Source organism: Oncorhynchus mykiss, chromosome 18 (assembly GCF_057628025.1).
Source record: "Oncorhynchus mykiss isolate SJ-2025 chromosome 18, ASM5762802v1, whole genome shotgun sequence".
NCBI lineage: Eukaryota > Metazoa > Chordata > Actinopteri > Salmoniformes > Salmonidae > Oncorhynchus > Oncorhynchus mykiss.
This window is the reverse complement of record NC_143039.1, coordinates 64,773,459-64,798,033: the sequence shown is the minus strand read 5'-3', so window position 1 is coordinate 64,798,033 and position 24,575 is coordinate 64,773,459. Positions and strand designations below refer to the sequence as shown.

Genomic DNA, 24,575 nt, shown 5'->3' with positions numbered 1-24,575 from the left:
TATTTGCTGTTATTATGACTCTGTTTATGAGTGCCAGCCGCAGCGCAATGGCGTTCATATATGACAGTCAAATGGGCCATTAACGCAGAGAGAGAGAGGCTGAAGTTTATGGTTGCCTCTCTCCGCCATAGTCCGGCCTAGCCTTGCCAGGCTCATCCTTTATGGCGCGCTGGAATTCCGTCCCTAATTACTAGACATCCTCCCCGTTGCCGCAGCAACGCGACCATAAAACCTGTCTGAGAGTCTGGAGCATTTGTACAATTGGAGTGCAGTGCAATAAACCGTCTGAGACCCAAGGTTATTCACTCTCTTACCAAGGAGACGAGAGCGACGATTGAGGAGAGGACGGATAAGAAAAGCCTCTGCTCACTGGGTGCTTCGACTTCATTTGAGAGTGCATTTCCCCCATTGCAGGTTGTCCTTCTTGGATCAGAGTAGTGGCCATGGCCTGGTGCTCATTCGCAGACGCTTCCTCCTGCCACCGGGCGGCGCTGTTGAGATCAAAGTCATTGCCGTGGATCTTTTCATCTGCAAGAAGAACCCAGCGTAATAAACCTTCAAGATTCTCGAGGGAAACTTGAAACGCAGGTAAATTCTCGAACAAAGCCCTTGCATAGCTTAATATTCTGTGAGATAACTGGCTTATCCTTTAAGTCGATTCTTTGAACAGTTTTATTATGCCCTGCTGTATTTAAATATTTATTTAATTTAGCTGTTTTGATCATTAGGTTGCACATGTCAATATGGTGGTCAGTATTAGAGAATGATTGGCAGTAGAATTGTTGAGGGCCTAGCTAAGATATGAAATGTAGTAACCTAATAATGCAACCCATCTGTGCGATGCTGTGTGCTCTGCTAATTTTGTTGGACTTGTATATTTTAAATGTAGGCTATGAGCAAGGCCCAAAATATCTAGCAAAATCTATGCCCAAAATATCCAGCACACAGGCCTAATTTAAGATATCGAGGCTATTTACAGGCTGAAAGTATTCTTTCTCAATCAGGGACAGATGTAATTAATGTCTTATCTGAAGTTTTTCATCATTAAATCTTCAGTCAGCGGGTGTTAAATATATATATATATATATATATATATATATATATATATATATTTATATAATTCATGATTTTTCTGATGACCTGGAACTAATGTACACCCTCTTAAATCACAAAAATCACCTATGAAGTCACTACTCTCACTCAAAGCTTAGCTTTTTGGACTCAATCTGCCTTTGGTGTCCTTCCAGAATGCATTACACTCTGGGCGGTGCCAAAGTATAAATTATGTGATTGGGAAAGTATTTGATTGTGAAACGCCAGGAACGTGTGTTCCTTTCCTTCCTGTTATAGAAAGCTAAACAGAGGGGGAGAGATTCGGTATCAGTCCAAGAGGCGAGGGGGGTTCTCCATGGCTGTTGCATGCGCGTGGACTCCCATCTCCTACTCCTTTGTTTCTCGTGAAAAATAAATACTTCCGCCGGATGTAATAAAAATCCGCATTATTGTTCATAACTGCACACGCGACGAACATGATCCGTTCGTAACGGTCTCCCCGGCCACCATTATATGAGGTTGATCAAAGACATTGACCAGAGTAAACTGTTTTGGTGGAAATGATAGCTGGACAGCTGTGAAATGAAGATTTAGTAGCCACAATTAGGCTAATAACTGTAACACGGAGATATAACTGATAGGCTACAAGTCAATACAGGAGCGTGGGGTGTGTGCTGACGTTTCCGAGCTGCATGTGCACAACATTAATTAATGTCAACATTGAGTGTTGAATTTCCAATGGCTGATACTTCATAAGATCATAGTATATTTTTTGCTGATGGTGTTTTTGCTGTGTCTGGTAGTAAAGTTCACACATAATGTTATGCAAAGTTTACTCATTGTTAATTTTATAGAACAGGCAAATAAATGATTGGCGCACGGCATTTGTCCCCGGTATATAGTCAACCCCAGTTATGCATCATATAAACATTTTCCTTCCTTATACTTTAGAATTGAATAAACTAATACCAGTTTCACATCTATGTTTAATTGTGAGACATATTATATTAGATGTCATTTTTCCTGACAGTGGAATTTGAAATAATTTCTAACCCTCGAGTAGCCTATATCACACTAGACCTACAACTATGTACCTATATAATGATGTATAAATGGGCATCTAATGGGCATGCTGTTTTAACATGTTAATGTATAATTCTATTTCCATTTTGCCTTCAGATGGACACCACAGGGTGAAAACCGAGCCGGGAGGCCACAAGCCACCTGGTCCTGGTAATGGTCAAAGCTGTCCGATATTAACTTCAACCTGGGGATGGAGAGAAGGCGCAGCACACCATGGACGCAACAAAATGGAGGGATACCAATTGTGTCCCTATAATACCCCTAAAAGGGAAAGGGAATAACCTAAGCAAGTACGTAAGCATGGTCATTGAAACCCCCAAAACATAAATGTGTCCAAAACATAAATGTGGTGAGTTGTGTGAATAATGCATGTATAGATAGGCACACCTTTTTATATTTCGATAAAATCCTAGTAATTAACATCTGCAATAGTTTTTATTTTACAATGCCTTTAGGCTATAACACGCTTTTACACATGGTAATCACACACAATGTACATCAGCAGGCGTTATGTTATCATGCTTCGATGCTAAATGTACAATTATTTACAATTAATCAGACACCCCAAAAGAATCTAGTGCTGCTATTTGAGTCAGATATACACAGTCTCTTTTGATATAACCATATTTATATCTTATATATATATATATATATAAATAGATGTAAAGCAACAACTCCTTTGAACACCGATGCAGTTGCCGTGCGTGAAGCTTATTATGTTCCTGGTAATTAGGCCTGCTGCCTTCATCAGTCTTTTATTTCTCTAAAATCCATTGACTTGTCAAGGAATTAGACCCACGCAGTGATCTCTTTTATTAAAGCACTGTAAAGGAAAGTGTCGTTTTCTTTACTTGTTTACGCCCTGTTTACTATACCTGTTTGAACCTGGGAACCTTAATGTTGCCTTACAGGATTGTTGAAAATGTTTGCGCATGAAAAGGTATAGGCCTTTATTGGGCCTGTTGTTGCGTCTGTGTCTTATTTGAAACTAAAATGGTTTCCATGTTGTCTTCTTCTGTGAGATATATGCATATGGAATGTATTAACTATAGAGGCATAGGGAGCAATAGGGAGCCATATAGGGCTTATAGCAAACGAATACTTTTATTATAATACTTTTATGTTATGCACAGTTCAAACGGATAGGGGTTCAGACAAACTTCTCTTAATGCTGCAAACCAAATTGATAGTCGATAGGTATGCTGCACAACCCCCCTATGCGCATGCATGGGCGTGCATACACCTCTTTTTTTATTTTCGAATGTTTGCATTCTGCACATAGGGCCTCGCCCCTCCGGCGTTATGGTGCTGCATTAAAGCGAGGTGAGAGATACCCACTGATTACTGTGCTGTCTCCTTTATCTGCCTCAGACCCATGATGGATATGGTCCCGGTTGCTACGTGGCTCTGGAAGGGGAGGGGCTCTGCGTATCCGAGCGTTCCTATTGGCTCCAGAGTCTGCACGGTGGAGAGGGGGGTACCTCTAATCATATCCAGCATGTTTTGCACAAGAAATGTCAACCAGAAAGGGCTATCTTCTCCCCTCGCCAAAATACACCACAATAATGGCATGCTCGGACAGCCCCGCAGGAAACGCGTTTTTTGTGGATTCTCTGATCAGCGGCCGGACCGAGGGTGGAGGGGGACACTACTACCCGGGCAGCAGCGTGTGTCTGCCCCATAACGCCGCATCAGAGGTGTCTTACGGGCTACAGAACTGTGGATACTTCCCAGGTATAGGCAAGCGGAGCGACGCAGGTCCCCAAAACATGTCTGCCGCGTCAGGCGCGTATATGTCAGGCATGGAGATGTGGATGGACGCGCAGAGGTCGTGCCGAATGGACCAGCAACAAACTGTGGGTCCCCAGGTCGCGCCCTGCTCGTTCCCGCCGAGCATTAAGGAGGAGAGCGCGTACTGTCTCTACGAGCCGCAGAAGTGCCCCAAAGCCTCGACCGCCGAAGACCTGACATACTCCAGGCTAACCACGACAGGCCCAGGTTCAGGCTCATGCACAGTCACCGACGGTGGCGGTGGTGGGGGTACTGTGCCAGTGCCTGGCTACTTCCGCTTGTCTCAGATGCACGCACACTCTCATAAAGTTTACCACGGCGCCCAATCGAACCCCTCTCATTCTCACTTTGGCCTACACCCCCCTGCACATACTCGCTTCCACACCCCGACCCCCCCACCGTCCTCAGCCTCAGCCTGCTCAGCCACCGCGGCTTACAAGAGAAGAGACACGGAGGAGGCTCTGTCTTCCGGTACCGCGTCCCAGCCCCAGCAGACGCACGCCCCACTGGGGGACGAGGAGGCACGAGCGTCCTCCGACGCGGAACCTTCATCTCCCGAGGAAGCTGCAGAGGACCTAGAGAAGGAGATGCCAGCGAAAACACCTAAAGGTGAGCTGAGGTCATTAAAAGGTGTGGTCACTCTGCCACGGTTGGTTTTATTGCGTGCTGTATAGTAAAGCAGGTATGGGGATGCGTAAAAAGGTTATATGGTAACACCTGCCGAAAGACTGATTTCGTCTTTTGCATTTTAAGGTCATTCGGGTGTTTTTATTTAGTGATTATATATGGTCTATGTGGTCTTGCCGTAACCCAAAGGCTAAATGTTTTGTCAATAGCATTAGCAGAGGAGACACCATGCTTTAGTTCAGAGAATTTCGCTGCCTAAAAGTCAAGCGGGTGTTAAAGTTTTGAAAAAAGAATAGAAGTAAACCAGTAAAAATACTGTGGTAAAAAAACCGTGTATTATTAAAAATGAATGCAATTACTTGCTTAGGCTTAGACTACTGCAGGTTTATTTTACATTTTAGGTCTTTGTTTCTTTGGACAAAAAATGACTTGACTGGCACCCAATTTAGGGCTAACAAATCGTATATCTACCCATAAACAAATAGGCTACTAAAACCGTTTTTATTTTGGGGCGGTGATATTTGTTCTTATTATAGTAGATCTAGAATGATAGAAAATGTTATACATTTCTGATTTTCTTTTGTTATTATTAGCAAATGTTTCAAGTCCAAGCAAAGTACACAAGGCCATGGAACTGTCCTTATGAAAATACCTATATCAAACCATTGACTTGCACAACACACACACACACACACAGACACACACACACACAACCTATCTTATATCTTACATAGTTGATAGCCTGAAAACATGTATACCATTTTCTTTAGGAGACACAGAAAGCGAATGCACGGCCAACTGGCTAACAGCAAAAAGCGGACGGAAGAAACGTTGCCCATACACCAAGCACCAAACACTGGAGCTCGAGAAGGAGTTCCTCTACAACATGTACCTGACTCGCGAGCGTCGCCTAGAGATCAGTAGGAGCGTGCACCTGACGGACAGGCAGGTCAAAATATGGTTCCAGAATCGCAGAATGAAACTGAAGAAAATGACACGGGAAAACAGGATTCGTGAGCTCACGTCAAATTTTGGTTTCTCGTGATCACTTTGAATGTTTTCAATAAGCTTTGTATTGAACTAGCTTTAGTTAAAATTCAAGATGTAAAGGGCACATCTTTAATAGGCCTACATACAAACCTTGTATTTGCATCGTCCTATATAAGCTACTGGTAAAACGTGAATGTTATTGGGTTGTCTCTTTTTCTTTCTTTTTGTTCGTTGATTCGGTTCTGTTGTTGTCACTTGTTGGGGTAGGTGTGTTGAGTAAAACAATGGAAGGAATTTGCTTTGGGTCTTATAGGATTGTAGCCTACTTAAAATACTTAAAAATAAATATATGTTTGTTGTAGATACAAATATAAATCGCATTTGAGATGTCCGTTTATATTGCATATATGTGGGGAGTTTCCTTTACATTTATACTGCATGAAACAACATGATTCAAATCCATCTTTTCCTGCATTTTGCAATGTGGATCACACTAAAATGTAAGGCCTGTAAGGGAATAAGATGAGTCGCCCTGTAAATGTATTCTTCCGATGTAATGTTTGGAGATATTATGATGAGCTGATTGTAAGTGTACATAGAACAAGATACATTTGATCCACTTTAGGATAATATTGTTGTGCAGACTCGAACTAAGGGAAATGTAGGCTACGTGAGCAGTCTACATTGTGAAATTGTTTTTATTGTGTATATCATTATGTACATATGAGGTTGTGTTTTCGTGTATTGCGTAATAAATTATCAGTTCACAAAAACTGGATTAGTATGCTTTTGATGTCCTTGTTCAGAACTCTGTATTTCTCGCTAATTCTTTGTCTGTAAAGAGAATAGGCATTTTGTACAGGCCAGTTGAGGTTGTAAGTGCACTTTGGGTTGCTTGTGCATTGCTTGGCTTTTGTCTTCAGAAATGTTTTTAGGATCCATGGAGTAGCTCTCGGAAACGATTTAGATATGACACCAGCCATTATGTCTAGGCGGTATAGGCAAATAACACTGCAAGCCTAACCGGCTTTAGTAGAGTTTTATGACTTGCTCGTATATGACGATTTTCACTCTCCCCAAAGACTGGCTTCAGTCGAGAGAGCCATTAAGCCGGAGAGGAGGCTAGAGACAGTCGTAGGAAGTTACACTGCATTTAGACAGAATTAGACGAAGTCATCCTCTTTTTTCTTGTGATTGGAATAGCGCAATAACTTCGATGAGTGGGTGAGTCAATTTGTTGTTTTGGATTTGGGTTTTCGGGACACCACATGTTTAAAACATTCCGGTTTCCAGCGAAAGATTTGATACTGAACATGTCAAAACATTGTAGGCTATTTTTAATACAGGCCTCTTATGAACAGCATGGGTGATTGAGATCGAAAACCAAAAGAAGACGTGGCGTTATGCATTGGCTGCTGTGCGTCTTGAGGCGTCGAGCGGACTGTGGAGTGGTTTAGGTAGTTTCATGTTGTTGGGATCCATTTTCTACCTCTACAACACGAAACTGTCTTAATTGGCCCAGTTTAATACATCGATACGTCAGTCAACTTAATCTGGGACACGTGCAATTTAACTGGATTTGATAATATTGATTAGTATTGGGAGTGTTAATTGTGGTGACATAAATAAAAAAATAGGACCTTTCTTATTGCCTTTACCTGTTGGGAAAGACTTGCTTTCGTGTATATCTCTTATCATATCGTCAGTAATATTTATACAAACTCTATTTGTTATTTTTCATCGTTAAATTAAGCCCCTGGATGCCTGCGTCCTATATTTATCTTGGTAAAAGCTCAGCTATAGGAGAGTTGGACTTGGAATTAGCGTAAAGCTATAAGCATGTTTTCTGTCAGTCGTGACGCGGCGACGTCAGACAAGGCCTCGGTTACGACCACTGCATTGGAAAGGAAGGGGAAGTTGAGTGGGCAACAGCGACCTCAGTGGCGCGCCGGTGGGCAATAGAGCCGGATGCTTCCGCTGTGCAATATAGCCCGAACACAAAAGAGGCGAAGGGCTTTATGGCGACATTTAGATCCGCCAGACAAGCTGTTATCTGTGGGCAAAATAAGTAAATAGCCCCTGCGGTTAACTGGGTCCGTGTTGAAAAACACCCTGATTTAGTTTACAGCCTTAAAGTGCCATTGCCTTCCCTTGTGTCTTTTCTTTTGAAGATGCCTGTCTGTTCTGTGTTTTAGTGCGCATAGCCTTTCCCTATCCACTATCCTCTTTGTTTGTTTCTAATGTCTCTAACACATTTTCATCCATGCCTTATCTGATTCTGCACAGTGGTACACGTTCGAGGATGAAATATTATCTGTTCAGTTAGAGGTGTGTGGCATAGCCTACTGTTTTTTCATTCAGTAGGAAAATATGCTGGAGTGGATTCTTTAGCAGCAGTGAACCGCCTGTGGCCATGTAGGGTGTTGGCCCAGCTTTCACTTTTATTGGATGGTAATAAATAGAACACGTATTCTGTGTGCAGCTATCTCCATTCTCTAAGGCTATGGCGGTGGTGGTGGGGGGGGGGGGGGGGGGGGTGCAAGGTTCGACACAATGTCTGTAAAGTGTTACGCAGGCGTTTCCTCTCTTCCTACTAGTCCATATAGTATCATATGTTGTGTCCAGACTTGGGGTGCACGTTCAGTAGCTTCTCACCTGCTCTTGAATTACCCCACATGTATTAGTTACCCCACATGTATTAGTTACCCCACATGTATTAGTTACCCCACGTGTATTAGTTTGTGTTGTTGCTTATCCATTCAAAAGATACACCTGAAAATCAAATGCATATATAGTGTAGGCTTGACTATAATTTCCAGCGTCCCTGTCTTGGTTTATATTTCGTGTTTCAAGTTTTAATGTCACATGCACAATTACAGTGAAATGTCATTCTTGCAAGCTCTAACCTCAACAATGCAGTAATCAATAACAATGTAATACTAAAAATAACATGAGGTAGACCCAAAACACACAAGAAATAAAAATAAGAAATGAGAAGTATACGCGAAAGTAAGTCCGCGTACTATATACAGGGTCAGTCAGTTCCAATGCCATATTTACAATGTGCAGGGATACTGCAGTGGTAGAGGTAGATATGTAGGCAGGCCTATAGGGGTAAGGTGACTAGGCATCAGGATGTATGATGAACAGAGTAGCAGCAGCGTGTATTATGATTGTATGTCAACGGGTGTGTGTAGAGTCAGTATAAATGTATGTTATTATGTGTGTGTGAACAAATGATGGAGTGAGTGTTTGTGTGTGTGTGTGTTGGATTGTCAGTGTGCGTGAGTGAGTGTGTAGTGAGTGTGCATAGAGACTTTGCAAAAATAAAATACAAGGGTCAACTCAGATAATCATTGTAGTCATTTTGCTAGCTATTTAGTTAGCTATTTATTACTCTTATGGCTTGGGGATAGAAGCTGTTCGGGAGCCTGTTGGTGTCAGAATTGATGCACCCGTGCGGAAGCCAAGAGGACAGTCTATGGCTTGGGTGGCTGGAGATTGAACATGTGTTAGATTTCTGCTATCAAATTTGATTACAACGTGATCTATGTGTCTGAATGACATAAACAACCCCATTTGTAAACTATCTAGTGCCTATCTATTATCTATTAGTTGCATGTAAATGTCACGACGTAGGCCGATCTCCATTTTTTTTTTGTATGGAAACTCTTAAACTTCTAAGTGATTTAGTAGTTTACATAATGCTATCTTTGTTATAATTTTCTACTTAATAGTGCATTGTTGTTTTCGTTAGCCACGGCGGATTTCATAATTGGCTCGATAGTGCTGATATTTGTAATAGTGCTTGTGTTTCTTATGATAGTGGTCTCTCATAATAGGTTAATAACATTCCTAGTAATAATAGGATAATGTATTTAATAGGATAATGTATTTAAAAAAGAAGCCAGGTATCGATTGACATGCTACTATGTGCACACTATTTTCTACGACGAGTTTTCATAATTGTCGTTTATTTGTTTTAGCTGAATGATTTAAATATGCCACAACTAGGCCATGCTTTTATGCTTCACCATTAGGCTATTGAGATACATGAATAAACATGTATGTTTTTTTTCTGTAGGCTCAATATAAAAGTTGTTTAATTCCTCAGTTCTGTTTAATAACCAGAATACGTTTTTATCTTGTCCATGGATATACGAATATAATATTAGCCTAGGACAATAACATGATTTTTTTCCAAATTTATTTTTTTTAAGACGTCAGTAAATTAACGAACATATTAGGGTTCTATAGCTGTGAGTAAATGGGCCTACTATGCAAACACAAATACAATTCTATACTAATTTCCATTTTCATACTCAAAATAATCTTACATTTACTGAAATAATGTTTTTTTTCTTCCGGTAGCTGATATATAAACAATATCATAGGATGTTGAGGAAATAACAAATGAAACTAGTCAGATATTATTCTCAGCAGGGTTTTAGTCCGATTAGTCATTAATCTGATACTATATTATTATTGTATAATACCAAACTAATATGTTAATAGGCTATACAAAATAGCACGATATAGCACAACATTATGTGCTTATCTTTAAACCGTTTTTTCTTCGGGAATGTTTGCTCATAACTTTCTCTGGTTCGAAGACAATGAAAATATGAAAGGTTGAAACATTTTGACGGAAGATGAAAGAGGTTACATACTAGGATGGAAAGCGTCCCAAAGCATTAGTTTTAAGGAATAATATCTACATAATTTACCTTCTTTTGCGCCATAGAAAGAATGCAATTTCAGACATTTGGTTTTGTTAATAAGCCCCAATATGGAGAAGTTATTCTGGTTAATTTCAGCCACTGTGTGTTTTGTTGTGAGTATCATTGGTAATGCTTATTACCCTGTAACGTATGTGTAGATATCCCTCGTTAAATGTGTGTTTTACCTAATTTGGGAGGATAATTTGGGGGATTTACTGACCTACGCTAACAGGGACAGATACTTTCAATGGCATTTTTCAATTGTATTTTTCTCAATGGAGTTCAGCCTCTCCCTTGTCACGGCCCAACATTTATATCAGAAATTGCGTACTAATCATATAAAATAATAATAATTTGCTTTTAAAACTAGACTTTGTCAGGTTTTAAGACAAGAGACCCGCAAGCATTTAATAGTCAAAGGGATTGATTTATTATTTATTGTTCAGCCTTTGTGATCACGTGCGCGCATCACCCAATCGAATGGCAGCCCTGCGTCCGAACTATTAGTAGACTGTAGTTCTTTGTGGTGCCAAGTTGCTACTTGATTTCTTCAGATTTTTATTTTGTGAGAGTGGGGTTTAGTGCGTGTGTATGTGTGTGTGGTGTGTGTGTCGCGCTTGTATTTGTAAGTATCAGTGTATGTGTGCGTACATGTGAAAGTCTCTTTTGCCATGTCGACATCTGGAACGTTGACTAGCTACTACGTCGACTCCCTCATCTTGCCTGAGAGTGAGGCGCTCTCCGCGCCCAGATACTCCTCCGGTCCGGGGGGGCTCCAGCACGCGAGGCAGCCCACATCGATCACCGATCACACTGAGCTTGGGCCCTGCACCTTCCCGACGAAAGCCCCGGTCTTCAGCCCGTCCTGGGGCCATGTACCGACCCAGTTTCCAGCCGCCGTGTCGTCGGTGTACCACCACCCTTACGGGAATCACCGAAGTCCGGCTCCAGGCGACCTGGAGGGTCGCTACATGCAGTCCTGGCTGCTGGAGCCCATGTCAGGGTCCTTGCCTTTAACTGGATTACCAACGAGTCACCACTACGGGATCAAATCCGAGAGCCTGGATTCGGGAGCGGACAGCGTGCTGCCTGGATCCCACACCGCGCTGCTCCTGTCCGATTTCGCCGACGGAACGGCGGTGACTGCATCCCAGGTGGACAAGGACACACTACCAGGCCAGACCGGGGACCTGAACGAGGAGAAACCGGTCCTTGATCCAAGTAAGTGCTGCTTCATCCTTTGACATTTGGCCATGCTATGTTCTGTAAAGCTGCAGGGATGCAGATAGAAATGTGTGAGTAGTAGAGGGGGCGCGTGTTTGAAAATATGCCATTCAAGGCGTGCCATTCATTTATAGCGACTTGATAATAGGCTAGCGTTCTCTCACTCATTTCCGTGTTCTAATAATATGGGTTTCAGATTTTAAACAAGAGCAAGAGCCAAGTATGGGAGTGCATTGCTACTTTGGAACGCATTTATATTGTTATATTCAGAATTAATATCCAGAGCTTTTGTTATCAGCCTCGTCCCTTGTGGGTCATATGTTTGTAGGACATTTTGCCCAGCAGCACCGGGCTCACACCAGTCTCGTCTCGCACTCCCTCTCTCCAGATAACCCGGTATCCAACTGGCTCCACGCTAGCGCCACGAGAAAAAAGCGCTGTCCATACACCAAGCACCAGATCCTCGAGCTGGAGAAAGAGTTCCTCTTTAACACGTACCTCACGCGGGACCGTAGGTATGAGGTCGCGAGGCAGCTCAACCTTACGGAGAGACAAGTCAAAATCTGGTTTCAGAACCGCAGAATGAAGATGAAGAAATGTAATAAAGATGGTGGACCAAAAGATGATTTATAGGTATGATTGATTGAATGAGAACGTAAAAACATATCCGAAATAAGGGGGATATCTGTGAAAAGGCTCTTTCTCTGCTGGACTGCATTTTTATAGTCGTTGTTTCATTGTTTTATCCCTAACAGAAGCTGTTATGTGTCTTGTAAAAAGCATGTCCGGCTCTACTCGTCGGTTTGATGCAACTAACTACCTTTATATTGCACAATTTAGCAGTGCGCATTATTTTTTGTTATTGTTATTAGGATGTTAATGACTGAATTATAGCCTCGGCTGTGAGGGCATCTGTGTAAGGCATGTACCCTATTAATAGGCCTGTTCTCTGTGCTCGTTTGTGTGTGGATGTGAGTAGCTATGTGTGTGTTCTCTGGTTTGTAGATATAGGCCTATGTGTATTTCAGGTTAAACTGAATTTAGTTTCAAATGTTTTTTTGTTGTCGTTATTTCAACTATTGGTCGATTTGAGTTGGAGGGATAGGCTAAGGTAATGGTGGCATTTTGAAGCGGGTGCATGAGCATCAAAAAGCCTCTTTAAAATGCATATTGGCCTGTTGATAATGTTACTAGAAGCTACATACAATGATATTGTCTCTCAACTACCTATAATTGCAAGAACCTAATTTCATTTTAACATGACTTTTCGTTGTGAAGAGACAGAATGCTTGTATAGATCGTAAACTATGTCTGAATTTCAGGGAGTAACATTTGAGAGGACATATTTGTTAGAAAGGAGAGAGACTAAATAAACAGAAACACTGTATGCTACCTAATGAATACCTCATGGTCTGGGGACTTTCAGATTTTTGGTTCTCAAATGTAATTTCTACTATTTATTGAATAAAACAAATTATATCTGCGAAAGCAGCCACGTTGAATTATTATAATTTCTTGAGCATTTGCATGTCACTGTTCTCTCTAAGATTTAATTCAAATTAATGTGATGCTCTAAAAGAAAATGATCAAATTCTTAACGCTATTGACACTCAGATGTATTGTAGTTTACCAAATGTAATGTGTATAGGACTATTCTAACATTAGTTTGCACATATTTTTTCTCTCAAACAAAATATTGGAATAAAACTAGCAAAAACACTATTCACGGGGTGTTAGAAAATAATAACAATTACCCATTTATTTCATTTTCCGTGAGGGAATTCGATATTTTGAACGCGCACTTTGTTATTCTTCCTTCAAGCTCGCACGCAACACACACACACACACACACACACTATAAAACGGTGTATGTGGGGGGGGGGGGTTCAAACAGTCTGTAGCCCGGGAAAACAGGCAGGCCCTGCGGATCGCTGCACGCTTGCTGCTCTGCTCCGCGCGCCTTGGCAGAGGAGGTTGTTAGCTGTATACAGCCATAAAAGACAATTACCACTATAACCGTTTATGGGGTGCAAAGCGCTGCAGGGCGAGAGGACACAACACAAGAAAGATGTCGAAAGCTTTGACAGCTGATGCCTAAAATAATGTAGTATGTGTATTCTTCAGCTATGATCTGACACCACCGCTCAGTTTAGACCCGATGCTTCTGGACACATAATGGTCGCTATGTTTTGAAACCGTCAACATGAGCAGTGCGGTCGACGTTTTCAGCGTTCAAAGATTTACTATTTAAAATGTAGCTTTGGCGTCATTCAGATTACAATATATTTGATCTGAGCTTCTATTTAACATTTGTATCAAGAATGAGTTAGGTCTATTGATGTGGGCCGGATTGGATTATAAATCTAGAGAAGTTCCCTCAAATCTGCGCTGTAGCCTACCAAGCAATTTATATCGACAAAGAGTAGCCAATAAAAATTGAAATTATAGATAGGCCTACTTGTGAAATAGGCTACAACTGAACCTTGGAACTGTAAAGCCACATCCTCACAGAACCGCCCTTGGTTTATCAGACAACATCATTCACAACAGACACGCACATATATTTTAATGCACGAATATATTAGCTTTAGTAAATAAAAACAAGGAAATTGCAGTTGTATGGAGCCATATAGTGGTGTTGTGACGCGCTAGGCCTCGAGGACGCAGATGGACCCCAAACTTCAAAGGCTCAGCCAGAGACATAGCAATAAAACGCCTGGTCTGCTATACTGTCTGGCATTCCACTTTTAATGGGTTTATGGCCGTCCAGACACAATTAGACCGTTTCCAGAACTCGGCACCCATTTGTTTTTTCTCTTTTCTGTGGGACTGCAGCATGGACAAAAGGCCTAGCGGAAATGATCAGCTTTATTGGCCTCTCCCCCGAATGTTGCTCGCCGGACTCATGGTCATCTCGAGCGACCCTTTGTTTGTACCTGGCCTGGGAAAGTTCTCTCTCAGTTTCTCTGGTAGTAGCTAGTGTTCTGTTCACGCGCTGAAAAAACAAAAAGGGCAATAAAACAACAGCATTATATGAGTCAAGACCTAATCTCAGTATAGATGAGACCAACATGAACATTTTAGATATAATACTCTCGATTGTCACCATCGGACCTCCATCATCTGTATTCCATGTGGAAATAGAACTGCAGGCAATGAGAGCCACATACATTAATCGCATTCCTATTATGTGATTTATTTATGTATTTGGCCCCTAATGGGGAATGGGTGTGATTGCAGTTCTCAGGGCACTGCACCTTTTCCACCCTGCAACTACGTGTAATGACCAGAGGATGGCGCTGATGTTCCATAACAAGGCTCAAAATGGCCTCGTTTAAACACTTACCCTTTCTGATTAATTTCGGATGAACATATTTTGACATGTTTTGGCCTATTGGTGGATTTTCGTTTTATAACATTGTAATTCTAATTGATGCTTGCTATTATAGTCTTTATAATGATGTTAGCTCTATTAGACGTTGACACGTCCGCGGCAGTATTTAATATTTAATAATAATATACATAAAACATTTAAAATAGTACGCCTTAGTCTAGTCAAAAAACGGTTTGTACGTGTAGACCTATATTTTACTTGACGCTACAGAAAAACCTGAAACGTAGTTGTTCCGCGTGTCAAATGAAAGAAATCAGGCTTTTAGAAGGCCTAACTATTATAGTTCAAATGTGTTTATTTCCATCTTTAGTTTAGGCCTATAGGAATAGAAAACATAAGTAGTGCTTTCTCAACAAATGGTTTGTACATATGATTCGATTCGTAAAGTAATTGGAAAATAATTTGCCCTTTTCAAATAGGCTTATCTTTCATACTCTACATTTGCAATAGCCCTACATAAAATGTGATATGTGTTCAATTTGCTTTAGGCTAATCCATTGTTGGAATATTATGATATGGCGTACTAAACTATCATATGTTTGGTGGTATTTAGATTAGCCTAAATGGGTTAAATAATAAAATAATACAAAAGTAGTAGACGTTTAAATGTAGCTCTGCGAATAACGTTGTTAGTTTTAAATATTCAAATTGACTTATTTAATTTGCTTACCTAACTTGTATGTTTTCAGTTAATACTTTGTTTAATCTAGCATTAGGTTACCACTCAAAATAATTCTCAAATATTTCACTTAGGCCTATACTTACTTGCAACAATTACTTTTATATCATCTTATTTGAGACGCAACAATGGTAAGTGAAAATATTTACAATTGTAAATGGTATTATTTCAATCACCACAATATCAAAGAAAATATTGTAAAATGTTTCAACTTTGAATTGATCAGTCCTTTGTAGCCTATAATATAATTATAATGTTTTGATGTTTGTTGTGTCACATAGTTCAGTTTTACCCATATGGAGAAATATATTTATATGAATTGAACAAAACCTTTTGAATGAGTACACAATGCATTTTTATACTCTAAATTGTGTATAAATTACAGATGTTATGAGGTGGTGAAAACGATTGTATTAGGGTGGTATTATGGTGTTTTATGGTCTAGTATGGTGTAGTATGGTGTGTTATGAAAGGCTAAATGCCACAGTATACGTTTATTTTATTTTGATGACATTGTATTTTGTGTCATTTCATATGTATAGGCTTCCCACAGTGTTTATGAGAGGGTGTGTGTCCAAAGAGAAGAGAAGGTGTGTGTGTGTGTGTGTGTGTGTGTGTGTGTGTGTGTGTGGTGTGTGTGTGTGTGTGTGTGTGTGTGTGTGTGTGTGTGAGTGAGTTAATCCTGGGAAATTCCATGGTAACAGAGTGATGCTGAGACCCAGATTGTCCACTTAAAAATGTCTAACAAAAAACAATGATTGCAAAGTTAAATAAATCATACAACTCTATACACAATGGGTACTTTTATACATTTCCACAGTTTTTTGTTTGACATACATTTTAAAGTGAAAATTCGGAGTCTCACCATCACTCTGTTACAATGGAAAGGCCCTCCTACTCTGCAGTCTGTGCATTATAATGAAATCTCTGGCCCCGCCGGTGATTGGCTACATCGGTCACAGGGCTGGATCACGTGGGTGAGTTCTTTGGTCCTGGGGAAAATGGGGTTTGGTGTAAATCCAGGGTGTATTGCTGTCATATATCACACTACCTCGTAAAAACGACACTGAAGATTCTGGCCCAACAAATCACAGACAAAAAATATGAGTTCTTATTATGTGGATGGTCTTTTTAACAAATATACGGCGAGCGGTTCTTTCTTCCCAAACGCAGACCTAGGTTCGTGCACTCTTGTACCCGATGGAGAAGGACCCGCATCTGCTCACAACGCCGCAGCCCCTGCCTTCCCACCGTCCCTGTCCGGACTTTACAACGTGAACAATGCAATCTACCAGAGCCACCCGATGTTTAGCCCTGGTTATGGCCAGGGGCCGGACATTCGCAGTCTGCACTGCAGCTCCTTCGACCAGAGTCGTCTGTTCGGGGACAGCTGTGTCCAGCCGGGGCCCCTCACCTCGCCAGAGGACAAACACTACCGGATGTACCCCTGGATGAAAACATCAGGTACTGTCTAAGATGAGTCCTTCCTTCCCAACCGGCTCCTGCAGAGCTCTGCTGTAATGTCAATGAATCTACAAAACCTTGGGATACTTACCGTAGTCTTAATGGCGCAATTAATTACTTGAAGCCATTGGTATTTCATGGAAAGAATTGTTCAACTTTTATTGCGCAAGTAATGAGTTCTGTGGCCATAAATGTATTATCCCTTCGCTTCTGCAATGCTTTTTGATTCTGCTTTCTTACTGCTTCTACTCCCCTTTGTGACTATAAAATACCAGACTATGTAACGACAAAATAAAGGAAACACCAACATAAAGTGTCTTAAAAGGGATTTGGGCACCACGAGCCAGAACAGCTTCAATGCATCTTGGCATAGATTCTACAAGTGTCTGGAACTCTGTTGGAGGAATGTAACACCATTCTAACACCAGAAATTCCACCGTTTGGTGTTTTATTGATGGTTGTGGAGAATGCTGTCTCAGCCACGCTCCAGAATCTCCCATAAGTGTTTCATTGGGTTGAGATCTGATGAATGAGTGGGCCATCACATGTAGTTTACATCATTTCCATGCTCATCAAACCATTCAGTAAACACTCGTGCTCTGTGGATTGGGCATTGTCATCCTATAAGGGCATAGCCATGGTAGCCAAAATAGTGGCCTACCCAACATTTTTATATATGACCCTAAGCATGATGGGATGTTAATTGCTTAATTAACTCAGGAACCACACCTATGTGGAAGCACCTGCTTTCAGTATACTTTATATCCCTAATTTACTCAAGTGTTTCCATTATTTTGGCAGTTACCTGTATGTTATAGTGTAAATCAGTGACCGTGCGCTCTGAAGTTCAACCTTTTGAATGGGATAGGGATAGCAGATGTGATTATCCTCATCAGTTTCAGAAACCTTTTTGTAGACATGGATATAATCTATATTAATGGTGGTTGTAAATAATATCAATGGTTGGAGCAGTGGTAGCCTATTAATAGTATAGTTTCTGGCTAGTAGGGAATTGGTAGGCAAGCCAGTGTTTAATAAAGATATACCCTACCAATGAAAGTAGCAGTAGTAATTGCTTAAGGGCTATGTGGGTATGACCTAGAAGTGGTGGACAAGCACATGCTTCTAATTGGAGAGGCATGCAGTGCATTAGCTATAGGCTACAGGCTAGAATCCCAGCTGGAATATTTTTAATGGAAGGAAGTCTTTAAAAAAATAACGTTTATTGAAGTGTATATAGGCTACATGAGGCAAAACATCATTGACTGTCATTTTGAGAAAGACATCTTAGTAACAATGTCACAGGCACAACATGTTTTTATTTATTAATTGATTAACTTCTATAGAAATAATACATGAATGCAAAATTACAGAATTGTCACATATGTCATTATCAATATCATGATATCATCAGAGTTATTACATATGCCATTCTTGTGTAGAACATGGTTTTAGTGTTGTAGTATTTTTATTCTTGGACCTAGCAGATTGAAACCCTTTTCTCTTGTAGATCCAAACCGAAAGCGTGGACGTCAGACCTACTCCCGGTACCAGACACTGGAGATGGAGAAAGAATTCCACTTCAACCGGTACCTGACCCGTCGTAGGCGCGTGGAGATAGCACAAGTGCTCTGCCTGACCGAGCGCCAAATCAAAATATGGTTCCAGAACCGGAGGATGAAATGGAAGAAAGATCACAAGGACGAGTCCTCGAGCTCGACCCCCGGTGCCACCAGCGAGGACGTAAACGAGGATGATGACAGTGATCCGGTAACCGACGGACAGTCCAAGGCCGAGGACGCCGAGGACGGAGATTCTCAGTCCACCCGTGTTGCGTCAGAAACCCCTGCAAGAGGAGATGGAGACAAGGAGGCGATTAGAAACACTCCATAAATGTTCATATTGGTCACTAAGGAAATGTTCTAGATGCAGACTGTCACAGAATCGATACACTCTGTTCGATCAGAGCTTAGAAGCCTGATTGAGGAAACGACTTGCAGAGCTGAAATTGAGACGCACTAATTTAATATATACAAGCTAGTGAAAACACTGGCTATAGCTATAAAAATGAATATAGCTAAAGGGAGATGAAAGGGAACGGATACTACCTATTTACTCTACGCTATTACTATGAAAACTCAATTTGATCTTTGAATGTAGAACAAGTCTACTGTAAATGTTATACAATATTTAATGTTAATCGTTGGGAACTATTAGATATTTTACTACTGAAATAACATTCCTGAACAGAGAACTACCTAAGGCGACAGTTGCATTCATGCAAAGAATTTACCTCCAGTTTCAATTGACTTCGAGGAACCTTTTTCGCACTCTTTTTGTCTCTATTTCAAAGCGAAATAAATGCAAATGTTGAATCATCTGGTGAATATGGCTTTAACGTTTAACTGTAGCTTATGAACGTTGTATTGCGCTGCTGTCTGTTATCATGTCTAATGTTGTGAGAGCTTGTCTTTTGGGGTCGAGATTTGTAGAGATTTGAATAGATATTTGCATGATTTCCAAACAGCAATCAAAAAAAATGAATTGTCCAATTTCTATACCCTACCTCAGATTTTACGTCAGAGACTAAACCTATAGCCTACTACTGTCTCACTGAATTTCAACACTGCCTAAGAAGGACTTATAAACACTGTATTGTAACGTCGTGTTGCTATTGTATTTTCTCCTTTTTTTGCTTTCAATTATTCTAACTAGCTATAGCCTAGGGTCAATATCACTGTTATGGACGTGAGTGTGTCTGCTTGCACGTGTAAGTATGTAAGTTAGGGAATTTGTGTGTTTGTTTTATTTGAATCTAGGCTATAGAAGAGAAGCGGTCCAATGCTCAGAAATGAGCATTTGTTTTGCAATGTGACTGGTGTAAATAGACTGCATTCGACACTCACCGCTTTCCCTCTGCGGTATTCATGTTGTGACATTGTGTAAGATGCAATAGTAATCGAATAAAAACAAGACCATTCGGTTTGAAAAATAGCTTCGTAACGAATTTCCTGTAAGCCAACCATACATTGATGAAATCTTTAGCCAAAACGTTATGAAATTCAACTTACATGCCAAAATCGATGGTACTACCCACCCTACATTAGGCATGAGTGACCTTTTCACGTTCATTTAGTTATTCTAACATTTTAACATTTAAACCATTTGTTTTTATATGACAAGAAATACTGAGCCTACAAATACGCTATTACATAAGAACACAGTGGCCTATTTTAACATAGTCTATTTAGCACGAAAAGTGGAAAAAAAATAGATTAAACCAATGCAACATTTGCTTAATAAAGAGACTAAAGTATGTTAACTATGAGGACACAGACTGTACAGGCTGTGTGTGTGTGTGTGTGTGTGTGTGTGTAGCCTATTGTGAAGGGGAAATGACTGCATTCCCCCTCCTTTCGGTAAAATGGCGCCCAAGTTCTGACCTGCCCCGTCCTCTCCCTCTCTGTTTCTTCCCCTCTCTCCTCCTGTCGCTCTCTCACTGGGTCATAAATCCGTTGTTGTTTATGAAAATTTACAACATTGCAATGCAACTTTACGAGGCTCCTCGGCTCCCCATTGGTCGCCGCTGGTCATATGGCATGGAGCCGTGAACATGAACTTTTTATACATAATTTCCTTTTCCAGAATAGAACCGCACTCATTTAAAAGCCTGTGTCTGCCATCCAACCCTTTCTGTAATGTAAAAGCTTTCGCTCTTCCATTTCTTTTCGTCGTGGGTAACGCTGTTTTGCTTTTTAGTTGTTGTTTAACACGCAGTGCAAGGAGCAGTTCCCTTCTCATGGAACCGGACGGTTTGGATTCATTACCGGGGTCCTCGTGACGGTTTGGCACATTGGACGGGTTGAGTGCGTCGTTGCCTGATCCCGGGAGCGTTTGGATTTGTCCAGGATCCAGCTGTCAGAACAGGGGATCTGGTCGCTTTGCGCCAGCAGCACTTGTCCGTCCTCTCCCTGTGACATCACCACACACCATGAGACCCGAACGTCTCACAATACGGTAAGAATACTACTTGCTTATCATGATTGGATATGATTTTGTAATCATGCAAAATCATAATAGAGTGAGCATTCAAGTAAAAACAACGTTCTATGCTTGTTTAGTTTTAAATAGCGATGCCTTTCAGAAGAGTGGTTGGAATGTTGTGTTGTAGGGTTAAACGGGTTATGTCCGAAAATGTAATTTGATAATAACAATATTATAATTATTTGCATGATTAATATCAATGCTATGGTTCGTTGATTGTGGTCTCTGGGCTTGACCTATCTAAATATGTTATTCAATACTAATGTAGGCAAATGCTCTTGCATTATCAGAATTTGAATAATTTAATGGCGATGCATGCTATTTGTGTTTATTTGTTGCTATTCAAATGGAATGGTCTTTCACCAGCTCCGAATTGGAACTGTGGCCAATAGGCCTACTCATTGTCGCCCTCTTGTGGGAGAAGTGTGGTGGTGTTTTGGTCACAGCGTTCTGTCCATTTTCTCTCATTTACATTCTATGTGTTAATTGTGCCAACACAGAACTTCCCTTTGTCTTTTTATTCGTGCTATTCGTTAAACCATAAAACAGGGTTGTACATTGCTGTTTGTATCATGATAGCATGGTTTCGCCAGATGTTGCAGTTGTTTTGATTTGAGGAAATTATAGATTAGTTTAATCTAGAGTATTCTTGCTCCAGTTTTCCTCTCCTCCATGATGTAACATCAGAACCACATCATCGAAAGGACCTTTTATCAATGACCCATTAATCTCGATGATGTTCACACTTATAATATTTAGAAACGATATGGCTACAAAAAATATGCTATTAATGCTATGTTGCTGGTAATATGCTATTCGTTTTCATAAGAGTTTTAAATCCTCTACATTGGCACTGCATAAGGCCCAATATAGCTGGAATGTATTGTTCTGAATAGCAGTAGTGCTCAACGTTTTTTTATTAAACTATATAATAGGTGAGCTAATACTACATATATTTTGTCTGTGTAAATTCAGACTAGATATAGAAAATGGCAAGGTGTAGGGTTATAAAATAACCCGCAGAATGGTCAAACATCAAGACCTGATGACGAGATAACACCGAAGGAAATAAATGCAATCATTATGAGCACAGGCAGAAATAAAATACACTCCCCCTTAAAATGGAGTTCTGGTTGTGACAACAGATGGTCAAGTGTTCTTTACATAAGATCACTGGACATCACAGAGAGCCAGAACGTCACAATAGACACCATTCATATAACAATAGATTGTCACCTCCAAATGATGTCATAGAATAGAACCTGTGAGACCGAAACGTCACAATTGATATGGCAAGATTATTACCTCAAAATATGACACAAATTAGACACCGAGAGACTGAAATGTCACAATAGGCATCAATACCATGGAAAAAGTACAAGACAATCGCCTATTGTTGTGATGCATTTTATTACTGTATGCGTGCGTGTCAGTTCGCATAGTTTTCTTCGACGAGTTGCGTTTTAGAATTTAATCCGTTATGGTTCACCTCTTAAATGTGTTGTTAGAGTTCCGTTTACCTTAGTGGCTCCAATTCAATATCCTCCTCGATATTTACAGTGGTAATGAAACTAGTCAAGAAAACATTTCATATATTCAGATTAAGAGTGTTTAATAGTCACATGTACAGTGTTGCAGGTGTGATTGCAGGGTACAGTGAAACAGTGAAGCCGTGCTGCTACTTACTATACAAAATCTAAGGTATCTGAAATGCTGCTTGAACAGTTTTGTCTGTTACGCACGTAATACATCCTATGTAGCTAATGAAATTTATGAGCAAATAAAACTGAAGCATCGTGACATTTTACTCACTCATCAAGGTTTGAAGCTGCATTTCAAATTGTTAGCATTTTACCATCTGGAGAGCACGCGCCCCTCCCTGCTCTGTGCGCCACAAGCACGCACACAGAGTCCCTAATCCTGATTATTTTCTCTCTCTCTTTTTTTTTTTTTTACAGACACTTGAGTAGAACGCAACTAGTCCGGTCGTTTTTTTTTACTCTCGCACTTCCTGATTTGCCCCCTTTCCCTGGGTGGGATAATTTCTTGAGAACTTTGTTTCTATTGGCCATTGATGAATCAGATGTTAGCTCTTAGACTCCCTAACAACCTCTTTAAAGCCACAATCACAAACACTACTGGACATTCTAAAGCACAGAACCTATCCTTGCTCCTTCCAACATCCGGAGCATGCTTGTATGCGCTCTCAAACTATCCCTGAAATGTAAGACCAGGGCTCGCATACAGGGCTCCTTTAGACACCGCTGTACACATCTGGTCCTGAGTGCAGCTTGTTCCTCGGCTACTGCAGTGCCTGAAGGGGCCCTATTACCGCTGTGAGTCTGCATCCTTCGTACAGCGTACTTATCCATCACGCAGTTAGTGCCGACGCTCTAAACTGACTGTGTGGGGCGTCGTATAGCCTAAATACGGGCCATCGTCTTTTGGGGACTATAGGACCCATAGGTCCAATGGATTTTGGATAACTAGGGCCTTCGTTGCCAAAACGAGACTACTGTAAACCTGCAGTCGCGTGCCCCAGTTTCTAGTAGCCTAAATAGACGTTCCAGATTAACTGCACCATTTTCCGCTTACTAGCCACGTCTCTTTTGTAAGGCTATATTATTTAAAAAGTTATCGCTCTGCCTGTCCTGCCTGTGCACTAATATAACCCTGCTCCAGTTATAGAGTCACATTCTCATCAACTATTATTATAATCATCACCACTTCTCCGATTTTAGTTTAGGCCTATATACACTTTATCTCTACGTTACACCAACAAACCAGCAACTCAACACCGATGAACAGCAGCTATAATCAAATAGTGCTAAATGAATGTCGTCATATGTTTGTTATTGTTATTGCTTGTATTGATTGGGCCTGCATTATTATTACTTCTGCTGTTACCGATATAGGTCTTTCTTCATATCATATTTCGAACCTAATTTTAGATTGTCATTACGTAGTGCCTTATCTTTGTATTCTGAAAACTTGGCAACACTTATCACTTAGCCTACTTCTTTCGCTTCCTCACTCCGACGACATTATTGATGGAAGGAAATGGGTGTGGGGAAGATTCCGAGCAAGGCCAAGGGAAATAATTTAATTTCCCCTTTGTTATTTATCCATGTAAAATGAACGAACATTCCTACACAAAAAGATCAAGTTTATTTCGCCTATCGTCAGACATTCTTTGAAAATGTATCTTCTAATCTGTGTTTAAATTACAATATGTGTTTAGATTACAACATGTGTTTAGATTAAAACATGTGTTCAGATTACAACATGTGTTAAGATTACAACATGTGTTTAGATTACAACATGTGTTTAGATTACAACATGTGTTTAGATTACAACATGTGTTCAGATTACAACATGTGTTTAGATTACAACATGTGTTTAGATTACAACATGTGTTTAGATTACAACATGTGTTTAGATTAAAACATGTGTTTAGATTACAACATGTGTTAAGATTACAACATGTGTTTAGATTACAACATGT

General features: G+C 40.5%; 4 protein-coding genes and 1 long non-coding RNA gene across 7 annotated transcripts in view; 4 read left to right on the top strand and 1 right to left on the bottom strand.

Moving 5' to 3' along the window:
- Positions 1-386: 386 nt before the first annotated feature.
- On the top strand, positions 387-6,317 carry LOC110496574 (homeobox protein Hox-A10a). The gene is made up of 4 exons (XM_021572546.3): positions 387-588; positions 2,233-2,426; positions 3,508-4,536; positions 5,325-6,317. The coding sequence occupies exons 3-4, from the start codon at positions 3,651-3,653 to the stop codon at positions 5,597-5,599; spliced, it is 1,161 nt and encodes a 386-aa protein (XP_021428221.3). The 5' UTR covers positions 387-588; positions 2,233-2,426; positions 3,508-3,650; the 3' UTR covers positions 5,600-6,317.
- Positions 6,318-8,951: 2,634 nt separating this feature from the next.
- On the top strand, positions 8,952-12,977 carry LOC110496573 (homeobox protein Hox-A9). The gene is made up of 2 exons (XM_021572545.3): positions 8,952-11,486; positions 11,878-12,977. Exons 1-2 carry the CDS (start codon positions 10,937-10,939, stop codon positions 12,120-12,122), a joined length of 795 nt encoding a protein of 264 aa, XP_021428220.1. The 5' UTR covers positions 8,952-10,936; the 3' UTR covers positions 12,123-12,977.
- A 383-nt stretch (positions 12,978-13,360) lies between these two features.
- On the top strand, positions 13,361-20,018 carry LOC110496569 (homeobox protein Hox-A7). The gene is made up of 2 exons (XM_021572544.3): positions 13,361-17,026; positions 18,537-20,018. Exons 1-2 carry the CDS (start codon positions 16,666-16,668, stop codon positions 18,917-18,919), a joined length of 744 nt encoding a protein of 247 aa, XP_021428219.1. The 5' UTR covers positions 13,361-16,665; the 3' UTR covers positions 18,920-20,018.
- LOC110496571 (uncharacterized) lies at positions 18,326-21,001 on the bottom strand. 2 transcript variants are annotated; one of them, XR_016488208.1, is made up of 2 exons: positions 20,470-21,001; positions 18,326-18,872 (listed from the first exon to the last, which is right to left on the bottom strand). It is a non-coding gene; the product is annotated as an uncharacterized LOC110496571 (long non-coding RNA). The 2 variants fall into 2 exon arrangements; XR_002469576.3 differs by having other exon boundaries at positions 20,854-20,994.
- Positions 20,907-24,575, top strand: part of LOC110496565 (homeobox protein Hox-A3a) — a 35,957-nt gene continuing 32,288 nt past the window's right edge. For both annotated transcript variants that reach the window (XM_090206833.1, XM_090206832.1), the window contains exon 1: positions 20,907-21,043. The gene's annotated coding sequence lies outside the window, so the exon portion shown is untranslated. The remainder of the gene's footprint in view (positions 21,044-24,575) is intronic.

Coding starts and splice junctions, on each gene's coding strand:
- LOC110496574 (XM_021572546.3), top strand. CDS start 3,651: ATGTCAACCAGAAAGGGCTATCTTCTCCCCTCGCCAAAATACACCACA. Junction 4,537..5,324: donor GCCAGCGAAAACACCTAAAG/GTGAGCTGAGGT, acceptor CATTTTCTTTAG/GAGACACAGAAAGCGAATGC.
- LOC110496573 (XM_021572545.3), top strand. CDS start 10,937: ATGTCGACATCTGGAACGTTGACTAGCTACTACGTCGACTCCCTCATC. Junction 11,487..11,877: donor GAAACCGGTCCTTGATCCAA/GTAAGTGCTGCT, acceptor CCCTCTCTCCAG/ATAACCCGGTATCCAACTGG.
- LOC110496569 (XM_021572544.3), top strand. CDS start 16,666: ATGAGTTCTTATTATGTGGATGGTCTTTTTAACAAATATACGGCGAGC. Junction 17,027..18,536: donor CCCCTGGATGAAAACATCAG/GTACTGTCTAAG, acceptor TTTCTCTTGTAG/ATCCAAACCGAAAGCGTGGA.